Source organism: Loxodonta africana, chromosome X (assembly GCF_030014295.1).
Source record: "Loxodonta africana isolate mLoxAfr1 chromosome X, mLoxAfr1.hap2, whole genome shotgun sequence".
Classification (NCBI taxonomy): domain Eukaryota; kingdom Metazoa; phylum Chordata; class Mammalia; order Proboscidea; family Elephantidae; genus Loxodonta; species Loxodonta africana.
Genome location: NC_087369.1, coordinates 80,816,337 through 80,831,910, shown reverse-complemented (window position 1 = coordinate 80,831,910; position 15,574 = coordinate 80,816,337). Strand labels below are relative to the sequence as shown.

The following is a 15,574-nucleotide window of genomic DNA, read 5'->3' as shown; positions in this document are numbered from 1 at the left end:
CAGAATAAATGAAAGCAGAAACGCAAACAGAAACTTGTACACCAATGTTCATTGTAGGACTTTTCACAGTAACCAAAAGGTAGAAACAACTGACAGCTGCTGTTGTTGTTAGGTGCCCTCGAGTAGGTTCCGACTCACAGCGACCTTACGTACAACACGAGACACTGCCCAGTCCTGCACCATCCTTACAATCGTTGCTATGCTTGCGCCCACTGTCACAGCCACTGTGTGAATCCATGTCGTTGACGGTTGTCTTCTTCAGCGACCCTCTACCAAGCATGATGTCCTTCTCCAGGACCGGCCCCTCCTGATAACATGTCCAAAGTACATGAGACGTAGTCTCACCATCCTTGCTTCTAAGGAGCATTCTGGCTGTATGTCTTCCAAAACAGATCTGTTATTCTTTTGGCAATCCATGGTATATTCAATATTCTTTGCCAATACCACAATTCAAAGGCTTCAATTCTTCTTTGGTCTTCCTTATTCATCGTTCAGCTTTGGCATGTATGTATATGAGGCTACTGAAAACACCATGATTTGGGTCAGGCACACCCTTGGTCTTCAGAATGACATCTTTGCTTTTTAATACTTTAAAGAGGCCTTTTGCAGCAGGTTTGCCCAATGCAATGCATCTTTTGATTTCTTGACTGCTGCTTCCATGGGTGCTGATTGCGGGTCCGAGTAAAATGAAATCCTTGACAACTTCAATCTTTTCTCTATCACGATGTTGCTTATTGGTCCAGGTGTGAGGATTTGGTTTTCTTTATGTTGAGGTGTAGCCCATACTGAAGGTGCAGTCTCTGATCTTCATCAGTGTTTCAAGTCCTCCTCACTTTCAGCAAGCAAGGTTGTGTCATCTGCATAATGCAGGTTAGTAAGGCTTCCTCCAATCCTGATGCCCTGTTCTTCTTCATATAGTCCAGCTTCTCAGATTATTTGCTCAGCATAAAGACTGAATTAGTATGGTGAAAGGACACAACCCTGACATGCACCTTTCCTGACTCTAAACCACGCAGTATCCCCTTGTTCTGTTCCAACAACTGCCTCTTGATCTATGTACAGGTTCCCATTCTTTGCAATGCTGTCCGTAATTTGTTATGATCCACACAGTCGAACTCCTTTGCATAGTCAGTAAAACACAGATAAACATCCTTCTGGTATTCTCTTTCAGCCAGGACCCATCTGACATCAGCAATGATATCCCTCGTTCCACGTCCTCTTCTGAATCCTGCTTGAATTTCTAGCAGTTCCCTGTCAATATACTGCTGCAGCCACTTTTGAACTATTTTAAATGAAATTTTACTTGCATGTGATTTTTTTTGCTTTCTTTTTTTTTAATTTTTATTTTGCTTTAAGTGAAAGTTTATAAAGAAGGTCAGTCTCTCATACAAAAATTTACATACACCTTGCTATACACTCCTAAGTGCCCTCCCCCTAATGAGATAGCACAGTCCTTCCCCTCCACTCTGTCTCCTAGTATCCATTTGGGCAGCTTCTGGCCCCCTCTGCCCTCTCATCTCCCCTCCAGACATGAGATGCCAACATAGTCTCATGCGTCTACTTGATCCAAGATTGCGTGTGGTATTAATAATTTTCACATTCGGATGGATCACCTTTCCTGGGAATAGGCATAAATACGAATCTCTTTCAGTTGGTTGACCAGATAGCTGTCTTCCAAATTTCTTGGCATAGACAAGTGAGCACCTTCAGTGCTGCATCTGTTTGTTGAAACATCTCAATTGGTATTCCATCAATACCTTGTTTTTTGCCAATGGCTTCAGTGCAGCTTGGACCTCTTCCTTCAGTACCATCGGTTCCTGATCCTATGCTACCTCCTGAAATGGTTGAACATCCACCAAATCTTTTTGGTCTAGTGACTCTGGGTATTCCTTCCATCTGCCTTTGATGCCTCCTGCGTCATTTAATATTTTTCCCATAGAATCCTTCAATACTGCAACTTGAGGTTTGAATTTTTTCTTCAGTTTTTTCAACTTGAGAAATGCCAAAGGATGTTCTTCCCTTCTGGTTTCTGTCTCCACATCTTTGCACGTCATTTTAATATTTTAGTTTGTCTTCTCGAGCTGCCCTATGAAATCTTCTGTTCAACTCTTTTACTTCATTTCTTCCTTTCACTTTAGCTACTCGACATTCAAGAGCAAGTTTCAGTGTCTTCTGTGACATCCATTTTGGTCTTTTATTTCTTGTCTTTTTAATGACCTCTTGCTTTCTTCATGGATGATGTCCTTGATGTCATTCCACAACTCATCTGGTCTTCAGTCATTAGTGTTCAACATGTCACATCTATTCTTGAGATGGTCTCTAAACTCAGGTGGGATATACACAAAGTTGTACTTTGGCTTCCGTGGACTTGTTCTAATTTTCTTCAGCTTCAACCTGAACTTGCATAGGAGCAACTGATGGTCTTCCGCAGTCAGCTCCTGGCCTTGCTCTGACTGATCAGATTGAGCTTTTCCATCATCTCTTTCCACAGATGTAGTTGATCTGATTCCTGCATATTCCATCTGGTGAGGTCCAGGTATATAACCAAAAACCAAACCCACTGCCGTCGAGTAAATTCTGACTCATAGCGGCCCTACAGGACAGAGTACAACTGCCCCATAGGGTTTCCAAGGAGTGCCTGGTGGATTCGAACTGCCGACCTTTTTGGTTACCAGTTGTAGCACTTAACCACTATGCTACCAGGGTTTCCTCCAGGTATACAGTCGCTTGTTTATGCTGTTGAAAAAAGGTATTTGCAATGAAGAAGTCATTGGTCTTGCAAGATTCTTATCATGTGATCTCTGGTGCCATTTCTATCATCAAGGCCATATTTTCCAACTACCAATCCTTCTTTGTTTCCAACTTTTACATTCCAACTGCCACTAATTATCAATGCATCTTGACTGCATGCTTGATCAATTTCAGACTGTGGAAGCTGGTAAAAATCTTCAATTTTTTTCATCTTTGGCCTTAGTAGTTGGTACGTAAATTTGAATAAGAGTCATATTAACTACTCCTCCTTGTAGACACAGGGATATTATCCTGTCACTGACAGCATTATACTTCAGGATAGATCTTTTTGACGATGAATGCAACATCATTCCTCTCCAAGTTATTTCCACCATAGTAGACCATTTGACTGTCCGATTTGAAATGGCTAATACCAGTCCACTTCAGCTCACTTATGCATAGGATGTCGAAGTTTATGCGTTCCATTCCCTTTCTGACAATTTCCAATTTTCTCAGATTAGTACTTAGTACATTCCACGTTCCGAATATTAATGGATGTTTACAGCTGTTTTGTCTAATTTTGAGTTGTGCCACATCAGCAGATAAAGGTCCTGAAAGCTCGACTACATCCATGTCATTAAGGTCAACCCTACTTTGAGGAGGCAGCTCTTCCCCACTCACATTTTGAGGGTCTTCCAACCTGAGGGGCTCATCTTCTGGCACTGTATCAGACAATGTTCCACTGCAATTCATAAGGTTTTCACTGGCTAATTCTTTTCAGAAGTAGACCACCAAGTCCTTCTTCCTAGTCTGTCTTAGTCTGGAAGCTCAGCTGAAACCTGTCTGCCATGGGTGATCCTGCTGGTATTTGAATATCGGTGGCATAGCTTCCAGCATCACAGCAACACGAAAGCCCCCATGGTATAACAAACTGACAGACGCATGGGGACTCAACAGATAAATGGGTTTAAAAAATGTGGTACTATACATATAATGCAATATTTACGCAGCTGTAAAATGCATGCCATACCACGGATGAACCTAACAAAAACACTACGCTGAGCAATATATGTCAGTGGCAAAAGGATGAATCCCATATGAACTCACTTATATGAAATAAGTCAATACTGTATATAAAGATTATTAATGTTTACCAGGGGTGCAAGGGAAGGGGAAAAGGGGAGTTTTTGCTTAGGGTGCAGTTGAGTTTATGCTGATGCTGGTGTAACAATTTGGAAAAGGATAACAATAACAGTTGTATAACGAAGAATATACTCAATGTCACTGAACTACATATGTAGAAATTGTTGAATTGGTATGTTTTGCTGTATATATTTTCACAATAAAATTTAAAAAATGACAAAAGAATTCCTTCTGACCTTTTAAACTCCCTCATTTTTTTCCTTATGAAATATAAAAAAAAAATCTCTAGTTACCAGTACTGTTCCATTTTTACAGATGAGAAAACTGAGGCTAAAGAAGTTAAATAACTTGTCCAAGGTAACTCAATTAGTAAGTAGCTAAAACATGATGAACAATCTACCTGTAATCTTAATCTCTACACTTACTATTTATGAATCTGTGCTCAGGGATACAACTGGAAACCAGAAAATTTTATCCTTTACATGCAAAAGTTGTATTATTTTCCCCCGTTCAAGACTCAAAAAACAGAATTCATTTCTTTCTCCTTGCCTTTCCAGCTTTTGAGCAAAGTGGACATATGATAGCCCCTAAAACAGATCTGGAAACCCTGGTGGCATAGTGGTTAAGTGCCACGGCTGCTAACCAAAAGGTCAGCAGTTTGAATCCACCAGGTGCTCCTTGGGGCAGTTGTACTCTGTCCTATAGGGTTGCTATGAGTCAGAATTGACTTGACGGCAATGGGTTTGGGTTTTTTTTTTATTTAAACAGATTTGTAGACCAAGTCAAAGATTCACACGCAGCAAATATGGTCATAAACACATACTCTGCACAGGTTCCATCAACAGCGAATGCCTATTTACCTAGGATTACTTCCTCCAACTCCGCCCCATGCAACTGTTTTATTTTAACAAATTAAATCCAAATTCTCCAGGGGATACGTTTAGCAAGAATAGAAAAAAGAAGCAATACTTATTAAATGACTGAAAATGTATACTACTTGATTTTCAGACCCCCAAATGCTCAAATACATTTTAGGCCCTTTAAATCAGTCCAATCTAATCTGCATTTAGGACCAGTAAGGCATATCAACGGCACTGGGTTTTTGTTTTGTTTAAGGCATAAATTAGGAGTCCCTGGGTGGCACAAACAAAAAGTTGGCAGTTTGAACTGCCAACCCAGAGGCATCTCAGAAGACAGGCCTGACCATCTGCTTTCAAGAGGTCACAGCCTTGAAAACCCTATGGAGCAGTTCTACTCTGCATGCCCGGGGTTGCCATGTGTCAGAATCAACTCAAAAGCAACTAACAACAACAGAAACAAAGCGGTAAATTAGGATCTGAAAAGTGACCTTTGCAGTCAAGAAACAGGTGATTCTTACCATTGTAGGTTGCACTGTTTTTCACAATTAGCTCCAAATGCTCTCTAAACTCTTCTCGAGATGGGTAGAGGCGTTTTCGCACATTTTCACGGAGCGTTTGTAGGTCCATTGGTCGAGTGATGATTTTGTAATAGTCCTTCACAACCTTTGCATTAACTGGAGTGTGAAAAGGGTATGTCTGTGCAAACAAGAGCCAGCACCATCCATGAGCAAAAAACACTTGCCAGAGTCAACTCCTAGAGATTCTCTCAAATCTTAATCTCAAAGGAATCAACTCTCAAAGGAATCTTTCTAGATGGAGCAGGTCTAACTGCGTCCTCTACTAAACTATTAAAAAAAAAAAAACTATTTCCCAAAGAATTATGAGTTTCCTCCTGGACAGAGCTGGAGACAAACGTAGAACAAAATTCTAACTCACAAAAAAAGACCAGACTTACTGGTCTGAGAGAGACTGGAGAAACCTCAGGAGTATTGCCCCTGGACTCCCTTTTAACTCAGTACTGAAGTCACTCCTGAAGTTCGCCCTTCAGCCGAAGATTAGACAGGCCCATAAAACGAAATGAGACTAAATGGGCACACCAGCCCAGGGGCAAGGATGAGAAGGCAGGAGAGAAAAGAAAGCTAGTAACAGAGAATCCAACGTTGAGAAGGGGAGAGCGCTGACATGTCGTGGGGTTGGAAACCAATGTCACAAAATAATATGTGTATTAACTGTTTAATGAAAAACTAATTTGCTCTGTAAACTTTAATCTAAAGCACAATAAAAAAATACCAAAAAAAAAAAAAAGAATTAGGAGTTTCCAGTACCTATGTCTATACACTACCACCCTCTGTCTGAAATCAGACAAACCAAAGGGCCTTGCCATCACTAGCATAGATATCTGATACAATGAACTCACATTCGGTAGATCTCTCATGTCATTGATGATAGACTCCAAGATGGATGACAGTGTCACCATGGGGTCTGTCCGGCGACGGTGGATAGACTTATGAGGCCTCTAAGGAGTCAAAAAAAACAAAAAATCAGAATGCTCCTTTAGGCAAAAAGCCAACATTTCCTAGCTAGACAAATATATTTTGGAAATCTGGTAATGAACAGTATACATAATTCTCAGGACAAGACCAAAATAAAATCTAAGGCTGTGTCAGACTCATGGCTTAGAAGACTGAGAGTAATGAATGAGACCACCATCTGGTCAGAAAGAAGCAATGCAGATACTTACATTTAAATAGTCACAGTGAACAGTGGTTCCGACTCGCCGTTTCTTCTTGGGAGGAAGTTGCTGTTTAGGGAACTTGAGAACCAGAGATTTTCTGCGAACCTCATCCGCACTGCAATCAATTAACACTTTCGTAACGCACAGTCACAATTTGTAGTCCTCCCCCACCCCCCGCCACCAAAAAAGCAACTACAATGAAAAACTCCAAAGTACCTGAGTATGAGCCTGCGGGGGGAAAAGCCAAACCAAAGGCCAGACACCCACCTTCTAAGGCTCAGCAGGCAAGGCATTACAGGATCTCCAGATTAATAAAGAACTAGGCAAAGTCACAACTTCACCTCAGTTTCCTAACTGGAAAATAAGGTAACTAGGCTAAAGGAGTTTCAAGAAACCTTCCATCTCTTAACACTCTATCTTAGGGTTAAAAGGCTATGAAACTTAACTCACTCAAGAACAGAAAAAAAGGAAGAAATTACAACCTGGTCTGAAAAAAACAAACTAGTTTGGGTTTCCCTGAGTCATTAAAGCCCGTTCACCTTCTTCCCTTGTATTGTAAGGGATCAGGATGGTCACATTTCCCCTCTCTGATTTGCTTCAAAATATCATGACTATTGCTTAAGGGGTACTGAGTTTCCATTAAGGGTGATGAAAAAATCCAGAAACGGATAGTGGATGATACGTGCACAATACGGAGAATGTAATGTCACTGAATTGTACATGTAAAAATGGTTGAAAGGGCAAGTGTTTTGTGATATGTATTTCACCACAATAAAAATTTTAAAATGACTGTTACAGACATCGATATATTACATCAATAACAATAGAAAAAAGAACCCAAAACTGAATACAAACTGAAAGAAATGAATCTAACTCTGTATCAAGTTGATAAAATAATTACACACAAAAAATAATTAATCCAAATATTTTTTAAGTATAGTCCCGACCGTACAACTTCAGTAGCATATAGTCCGAGGACAATAAACTACAAAAAATATCTAGAACTTCATAGGTGTGTTGCTGCTAATAGTACTGGTCTAGTAATTCTGAAGCTATTCGGTGCATGCCATAGAACAAAGCAAATGAATAAAATCAGATAAAGAAATGGGGGAAGATGAGCAAGAACGTGCAGGTACAATTCGAACTGAAAGGTATCGCTAAAGAACTCATGATTTTAAATGTATGTACACCTCCCAGTTTTGTCCACTAAAAGAGCCTAGAACAATGACATCTCAGTAGCCATGAGCATACCTATTACTCAGACCTCGGTTTCTAAACACTATTTCCCAATTAAAGGAATCAGGGCTCCATGAAGGAATGGCTGATTCTAGGTCTGGGACAGGGAAAGTTCAAGGAGAGCTTTGGACATCTCATGCCAGAAGGCAAGAAGTTCTCAAAAGACTATAATAAGAGCTATTTGAAAAGAACACAGGATCTGGCTTGAAGGGGTCAAATTTTAGACAATATGAGCATCGAAAAGAATAATGATGTTAATGGATTATGATACATTAAATTTACAAAAGAAACAATTTCAAAATCCGTAACATCATCCAAACAAAAAAAGAAGGGGAACCTCTTCTTTATAGAAGAATGCCAACTAATGTAGGATTACTAGAATTAGAAAAATTAATGTTTTGCAACTCCCAATGTAATAACTTAAGTTAGGCAATGATCGTCAATGGATGCTAAAACCGCTGAGAGAAAGACTGTTAGAGAACAGGATATTTATAGTTACCACCCCACATATTAACTAGAAAGGGAAAAACGTGCCTTTATTTACAGAAGGATCGGGGGACCACCACTGTAACGAGATGATCAAAATAGTGGGACAACCTGACATTATATGCTTCTTAATGTAGTACAGAAAGTACATAAAATCACCTATGTAAGTAGTGTTACCAGAAACATTTAATCTGAATCTCATGGATAAAAAACAATCAGATAAATCCAGACTGTGAGATATTTTATGAGACAGCTGGCCTGGACTCTTAAAAAAAAGTCAATGTTGTCCAAAAAAAAAAAAAAGGGTGGGGAGGACAGTTCTAGATTAAGAGAGACAAAAAAATTTAACCAAATCTAATGTTTGAACTGAGACTGGAACCTCAATTAGGAGACGACAATAGACATTATTGAGACAAGTGGGGAAATTTGAATAAGGACTAAATATTAGATATTATTGAATTAATGTTAATTTTCTTAGGTATGCTAACAATGCCATCTTACTATGTCCTTAATCTTAGGAGATGTGTGCTAGAGAGTTTAGGAGTGAGATGGCATGATGCCTTCATCTTACTTTCAAATGGTTTGGGGAAGAAAAAAAAGTTTTACATGTATAATGCAAATGTGGCAAAATGTTAACAAATGGTGAACTTAGAAGAACAGTACATTGTATTATTCTTTCAACTTTTCTGCAGGTTTTTAATTTTCAAACAGAAAAGATAGGGAAAAATTTTTTTTTAATTAAAAACTTCATTTGATTATCTATTAATAACTCTCTGAGGACAACGGACACATATGCTCATGGTCTGTATGTCTCCTTAAGCTTTTTAGATGATCCATTATCAGAATGCTCTGAGGCTAGGGGTCTTAGAAATATTACAAGTGGAAGTAGAATAGGAAGAGATTTAGTATTTACTGAGCACCTACTATATGCCACGCGCTGTACTACACGCTTCATATACTCTCTCTCGTTTTAGCATCGTAACTGTTCTAATAAGAGTGGCTGTATTCCCATTTTGTAAATAAGGAAAGTTAGGTAGCATGCCCTTGGTCATTTTCATTACTGGCAAGGATTACTGAGGAAAATCCATCCAAGTTCCTGGTACCCTTTGAGAGAACACATGCACCCTTATTACCTACCCCTACCCCTGCCACCCATCAACATCACCAAGCTCTAACAGATCTCTCCCCGCGGTACTTCCTGACTGCTATCCCTTACCTCTCAATTAGCTGTTTCCCCAAGACTATCTTGGTCCCTTCGACCTTGATGAGTTCTTCATTATCATTATGAATGACTGTCTTTTCCAACTCCTCCTCTTGCTCCTCTGTCATGGCAACAGGGTTGGAGGGTGGAGCATTTGTTTGATAATAAAGGGGACAGAATTTGTTTGTCCTCATGTGCCCAATGGCGCCACATGCCCCACATTTCAGCTGCAAAAGGAAAAGTGTCAACATGTCAGAGTTAAGTAGGCTGCACGATGTTAGCTTTAAGACATACATACAAGGCAGGAGAGAAACAAGGGCAGTCTCAAAACTTTTGCTCTAATAGAATTATTATGTACCTAACAATCAGAAGCCACATTGAATGACACATTAAAAACTAAATGAAATCCACAGACTGAACACTTTTTTACAAATAAAGCAAGGAAAAAAGGGAGAGGATGATTTCCACCCCCAATTTAAGTTGTGAACCATGAAAATATTCAACAGGCAGGAGGAGAAAGGCTGTTGAAGCCCAAGTCTGCACTCGACAGCACAGCTGGCCAGCATGGGTGTACTCCCAGTCTACAGTCAAAACAAGAAAAAGGCTCAACGCCACCAAGTCTCCATCTCAGTTTTGCAACTGGGTGGCTATGGTATCTTAAGCCTCAGGTTTACCTGTGAAGTGGGGTCAATACTGTATCATAATACATGCCAGAAAACAACACTGAAATACTTAATGACTTCAGTACCTATTAGTAACACCACTTTACATTTGTTGAACACAGTTTATGAAGTACTTTCCCAAGCATTATATCATTTAATACAACAACACTGTGAGACAGGATTGGAGAGGTTAACATCAGAGAGCTATTAAGTAGAACATGAATCCAGATCTTCTGTCTCCAACTCCACTGCTTTTCCCACTATATCACAGTTGCCTCATATTACAGTGCACATTACAGTCACAATACACAGTAACATGCGGAATCCCCAAGTTATGCAAAGCAACTTGTTTTATTTTTGTTTCTCCTTTTGTTAATACGTACAATTTTAAAACAAGATGTATATATTTATAAAAATATATGAAAGCATATGTTTTTTAAAAAAACCTACCTCAACTCCTAGAAAACACCTCAAATGGATAAAGTGTAAAATGACATCCAACAAGAATGGTACCAAACTGGGCCTGGTAACTAGTACTGGTAACATGCAAGTAACCACATCAATTTAAATGACCTTCTACAACACTGCCCTCATTCACAGTAAGGGAGTATGCCAAAAGCTAAGTAAAAAGGCATTGCTTTCTTCCCTTTCTGTTAGTTGTGATCACAACACGTTATACTTACTTTTAGGTCAGGACGCTCCTTCATCTTTTTTGGCTTCTTCTCAGGAGGACCCTTAAGCTTCTCCTTTTCCTGGTTCCTCTTAAGCCGCCTCAACTGCTCTTGAATCCTCCGTCGCTCTTTTCGCATCTCTTCTCGATGCTGTTCATCAAAAAGGGCAAATTTTCGACTGAATAACAGGAAAAAAAATCACAGGAGCATAAGCAAACCTAAACCAAGAAGACTGTCCTGACAGCTAACATCTCAGAGCTGAAGTAATCCACTCAGGCTGAAATAAAAGGGGCTGCTTGCCATTCCCGTAACCAAGAGGTGCCTCTCTCAGAATAAGAGCTCCTCAAGTAATCCCAAAGATTTTTTGTAAACCAACCAACTACAATGCACAGGATCCATGGAACTAAAATCATGCCTTTATTTTGTGGTGAATTTAGAATTCTCCCTGTGATCTGGTTCTGTTCAAACCCAAAGCTCTAAAAAAGCAAGATGGTTCTCAATTAAGGCAGACTTCTAGGGAAACTATAGAATCCTGTTACCAAAATTCAAGCACCCACCCCCACCAACATTCCCCACCATCACTATCATTCTCCTTATTACACTGGAAAAGGGGAAGCCAAAGCACAACCAATACTCACATGAATTCTTCATCTTTTGTGGTCCGTATGCGCACGTAGGCATCGATGACAGCTGGCTTTCGGACAGTCTCACATCGAACATACTCTTTCCCCTCCTCATCTCGAAATGTGCGATAAATCTTGAGACAGCGGCCAGTGGCAGAAGAGTTAAGGCTAGTCACAGAAGCTGTGTCATCATCTCTGTGATTGTTTCCTGATGCTGCTGAGCCTGCTGCTGCAAGGCAGAAGAAGATTTCCAAACATACCCTCTACCCTCCCAAATGGCCATTTTCTTGGGGTTGAGTGGAGATCTCACAGCTCAGTATTCAACAAAACTATGGGTCTACAGAAAGCACGAGTCACCCACCAGCTCCAAAAGTGCACTTAGCTGTCCTTTCCTGACTTCAGTTTCCCTGCCAATTTTCTTGTTTTTACAAGTACAAAAAGTTATGAAAGAACCTCAAAGAGATACATGTTTGCTATAGGGGATAAAAGAGAAAGTAGCTATATTCTGATTCCCCTGGACAACATGCAAGAAAAAAGCCCAAGCAGGAAGTAGTTGATGATCACATTAAAGAAAAGCACCCAAGCACCCAGGGGGGGAAAAATGACACCATGGAAACAAGTCTAGGATCCCAAGGTCTAGAGTATGCTTCTCAATATAATTGGATAATAAAATCTATATTACCCAAAATTGGAAAATAAAATCTGTATGCTGAACAGATAATCCAAGAAGGTGGACTATAAGAAGAAGAATGGGGCATCAGGATTGGAGGACATTAAAAACCTGCGTTATGCAGATGACACAACCTTGCTTGCTGAAAATGCAGAGGACTTGAAGCACTTATTAATGAAGATTAAAGACCACAGCCTTCAGTATGGATTGCACCTCAACATAAAGAAAACAAAAATCCTCACAACTGGACCAATGAGCAACATCATGATAAATGGAGAAAAGACTGAAGTTGTCAAGGATTTCATTTTACTTGGATCCACAATCAACAGCTGTGGAAACAGCAGTCAAGAAATCGAAAGATGCATTGCATTAGGCAAATCTGCTGCAAAAGACCTCTTCAAAGTGTTGAAGTGCAAAGATGTCACCCTGAAGACTAAGGTGCACCTGACCCAAGCCATGGTATTTTCAATCACATCATATGCTTGTGAAAGCTGGACAATGAATAAGGAAGACCGAAGAAGAGTTGATGCCTTTGAATTGTGGTGTTGGTGAAGAATATTGAATATACCACGGACTGCCAAAAGAACGAACAAATCTGTCTCGGAAAAAGTGCAGCCAGAATGCTCCTTAGAGGCAAGGATGGCGAGACTGTGTCTTACATACTTTGGACATGTTGTCAGGAGGGATCAGTCTCTGGAGAAGGACATCATGCTTGGCAGAGTACAGGGTCAGCAGAAAAGAGAAAGACCCTCAGCGAGGTGGACTGACACAGTGGCTACAGCAACGAGCTCAAGCATAACAATGACTGTAAGGATGGCGCAGGACAGGGCAGTGTTTTGGTCTGTTGTGCATAGGGTCGCTATGAGTCGGAACCGACCTGACGGCACCTAACAACAACATGCGTCTCAAACTTTAATACGAGTAGGAATCACCTAGGGATCCTGTTAAAAGGCACAATCTAATTTAGTACGTCTTGGGTGAGGTCTGAGATCCTGCATTTCTAACAAGCTCCCATGAGACACAGATACTGCTGCTGGCCCAGGACCACACTTGGAATGGCAAGGACTTAGAAGACCATATTGGTGGAAGGGCTACATCACAACATTTTTACGAAGTAGTCAGAACAACAAAATTACATAAAGCTTTTATGGAGAAGGGAAAACACAGGAAAAACTACTGTGAAGGAGCACAGTCACGTGAATCTCCATCTTAATCCCTTATCCACTCTCTCAGTATCTATACCCAAAATTTCAACTACCTGCTTGACATCTACACTCAGAACTGTCATGGGGACCTCAAACTCAACATGTCTCAAACTCCACATATTACATGTTCCCTTCTTAAACCTGCTTCTTTAAAATTTCCTGCTTTAATAATTAATGGTACAGCCACATTTCTAGTAACATCAAAGTAAAATCTTAAGGTCACCTTGATTTTCCCTCTTTTCTCACTCCTAATGTCTATATCACAGCCCAGTTCAGACCTTCATCATCATCCCTACCCCAAACTTTGGCAGTTTTTAGTTAGTAATTTTTAATTATTTTTAGGGTCTAAGATTCCTTTGAAAATCTCTGGAAGCCATGAAAATGCACATTTGCACAGAATTTCACATGTAATTTAGGGGGTTCAAGGACAAACCCTCAAATTCATTTATGGATTCCACATTAAAAACCTTTACCTTCTAGGATGAATAACCAGAAAGCTTATTTAAGTACAGCACTGATAGCCCTGGCCTGGCCAGGCACCAGATACAAACTAGAGGCAGTAGTAGATTGGCAGCATGTCTTCAATTTGCCCTCCCAGACAAAGCCAGACTTCAATTTGCAAAAATCTATCTTATCTACGGGTTTCTCTATACTCATTCCCTACTTCTGCTCTTCCCAGCTTTGCCTCCATAAAAATTTTTTTTTTTTTTTGCCTCCATAGTATGCAATTATTTTCACATTCCTTTTTCGATCCTCCTCTTTCTTGTTTGTCTGACAAGCCACTACCCTCACCCAGTAGCATCCGCTGCAGTTCCTTCCGCTCCTGTTCCTCCCGTTCACGTGACAGCTGAGAACTGGTTTTCTTGTTCTGCAACATGTTCTCGATGTTCTTTCCCATTTCTTCAAAGTCACTGTCTTCAGCTGAGCTGCTATCTGTGTCAGTTGATAAGACTTCGGTTGATGACAAAACCCTAAAGAGAAACACCAATGTTGAAATCAGGGAAAATTTATTATAAAAAGTGTACTATGAGCTAAATAAATATGGTCGCAGGCAACAGTAGGAAATTGGGAAATCAATCTTAAGAGAAATACCCATTTACTTTAGAGTGACAGAAATGCTTTGGAACTAGCTAGAGGGGGCTGGCTGTACAACACTGTGAATGTACTAAATACTACTGAATTGTTCTAATGGTTAATTTTGCTACATGAATCTCACGTCAGTGAATTTTTTTTTTTAGAAAAAAGAATACACAGAAACTACTGAGAGATGGAATCCTTAACAGAAAAACTCTATAAAGTTTTTCTCAATATTCAGTCAACAAGTTTGAAAAACTGCAACTACTTCATAATTCCTGGTCAGCACACTGGTCACTTTTAATAGTACATTATCATCCTCCCACCACTAAGCTGTCAGAAAAACCCTATCTGTCACTACTGTTCCTGCTGGCCACAAGAGTTGCCATGGAACCTAGGCCTGGCCTCTCTTACCTTTCAAAACCTTTGCCAAGCTGCTCTGAAGACAGTGGTACTGTAGCAGTATTATGATGAACAGATACCACCCTGAACTCTCAAGATACCTGACCATCTAATCACATTTTTAGGTAACCTCCTTTTCACTATACAAGCATCTGTACCCCTCCCCTTTTTAGCCTGGATTTTCTGAAGCACTAAAACAACACACTTGTTCTGTAGGTCAAAGATGCGCTGACATTCCTCTTTGTAACGCTCTTGATGCTCAGCCACAGAAAACCTTGATCCCCGGGCAAATTTACTCATGGGCCCCTCTCCAGAGCGGGCCTGTTCTGTCGACATTGTGCGTACCACATCAATTACTTCCCAGCGGGACAATTTTTTAATCTACAAGACAGATACGTACACATATTCACAACTCACTCAGGGATTTTGAAAGACGAAAAAAGCACAGCATTAGACATCTAAACCAAAAAAAAAACAAACAACCTCTAAGCAGGTTAAACAGAGAGCTTTCAGAAAGCTAACTCCTAAAAAAAGTATCTAAGACCCAGTCTACTACAACCTAACTTACAAAATTCTCCAATGGTTTCACACTTCTCTCAATTAGCCTTTCCCTCTGTATGCAAAGCCTCTAAGAGCCTCTAAATTTTTCTCTTCTACACCCACCTCTTCCTCAGGCACACCAAATTTACGTAGAAGCTGCTTGGCATTTTTCAGAGAAAGGCGACGGAGGTCTGCATCTGTTCCTGTCACTGTCTTCTTCACTGGTTGAGGCTCCTTATCATCCTGCCTCAAACAAAAACATGTGAGAATCTTAATAAGCTGCACTCTTTATGGCAGGCACCTTAGTCATCCTGCCGACCTAATCACTTTCCAGGT

The 15,574-nt window shown here is 40.2% G+C and overlaps 1 protein-coding gene across 12 annotated transcripts in view; it reads right to left on the bottom strand.

The window, feature by feature from the left end:
- Positions 1 to 15,574, bottom strand: part of TAF1 (TATA-box binding protein associated factor 1) — a 73,690-nt gene that overhangs the window by 31,124 nt on the left and 26,992 nt on the right. For 11 of the 12 annotated variants that reach the window (XR_010319800.1, XM_064278535.1, XM_064278538.1 and 8 more), the window contains exons 20-28: positions 15,362 to 15,481; positions 14,904 to 15,079; positions 14,015 to 14,193; positions 11,363 to 11,576; positions 10,737 to 10,902; positions 9,407 to 9,618; positions 6,475 to 6,583; positions 6,151 to 6,249; positions 5,252 to 5,429 (exon numbers count right to left, since the gene is read on the bottom strand). Coding sequence is in view for 11 of the 12 variants with exons in the window: in XM_064278535.1 (XP_064134605.1) it covers positions 5,252 to 5,429; positions 6,151 to 6,249; positions 6,475 to 6,583; positions 9,407 to 9,618; positions 10,737 to 10,902; positions 11,363 to 11,576; positions 14,015 to 14,193; positions 14,904 to 15,079; positions 15,362 to 15,481 (1,453 nt within the window). In the remaining variant the exon portion in view is untranslated. The remainder of the gene's footprint in view (positions 1 to 5,251; positions 5,430 to 6,150; positions 6,250 to 6,474; positions 6,584 to 9,406; positions 9,619 to 10,736; positions 10,903 to 11,362; positions 11,577 to 14,014; positions 14,194 to 14,903; positions 15,080 to 15,361; positions 15,482 to 15,574) is intronic. The other variant, XM_064278537.1, reaches the window with a different exon arrangement.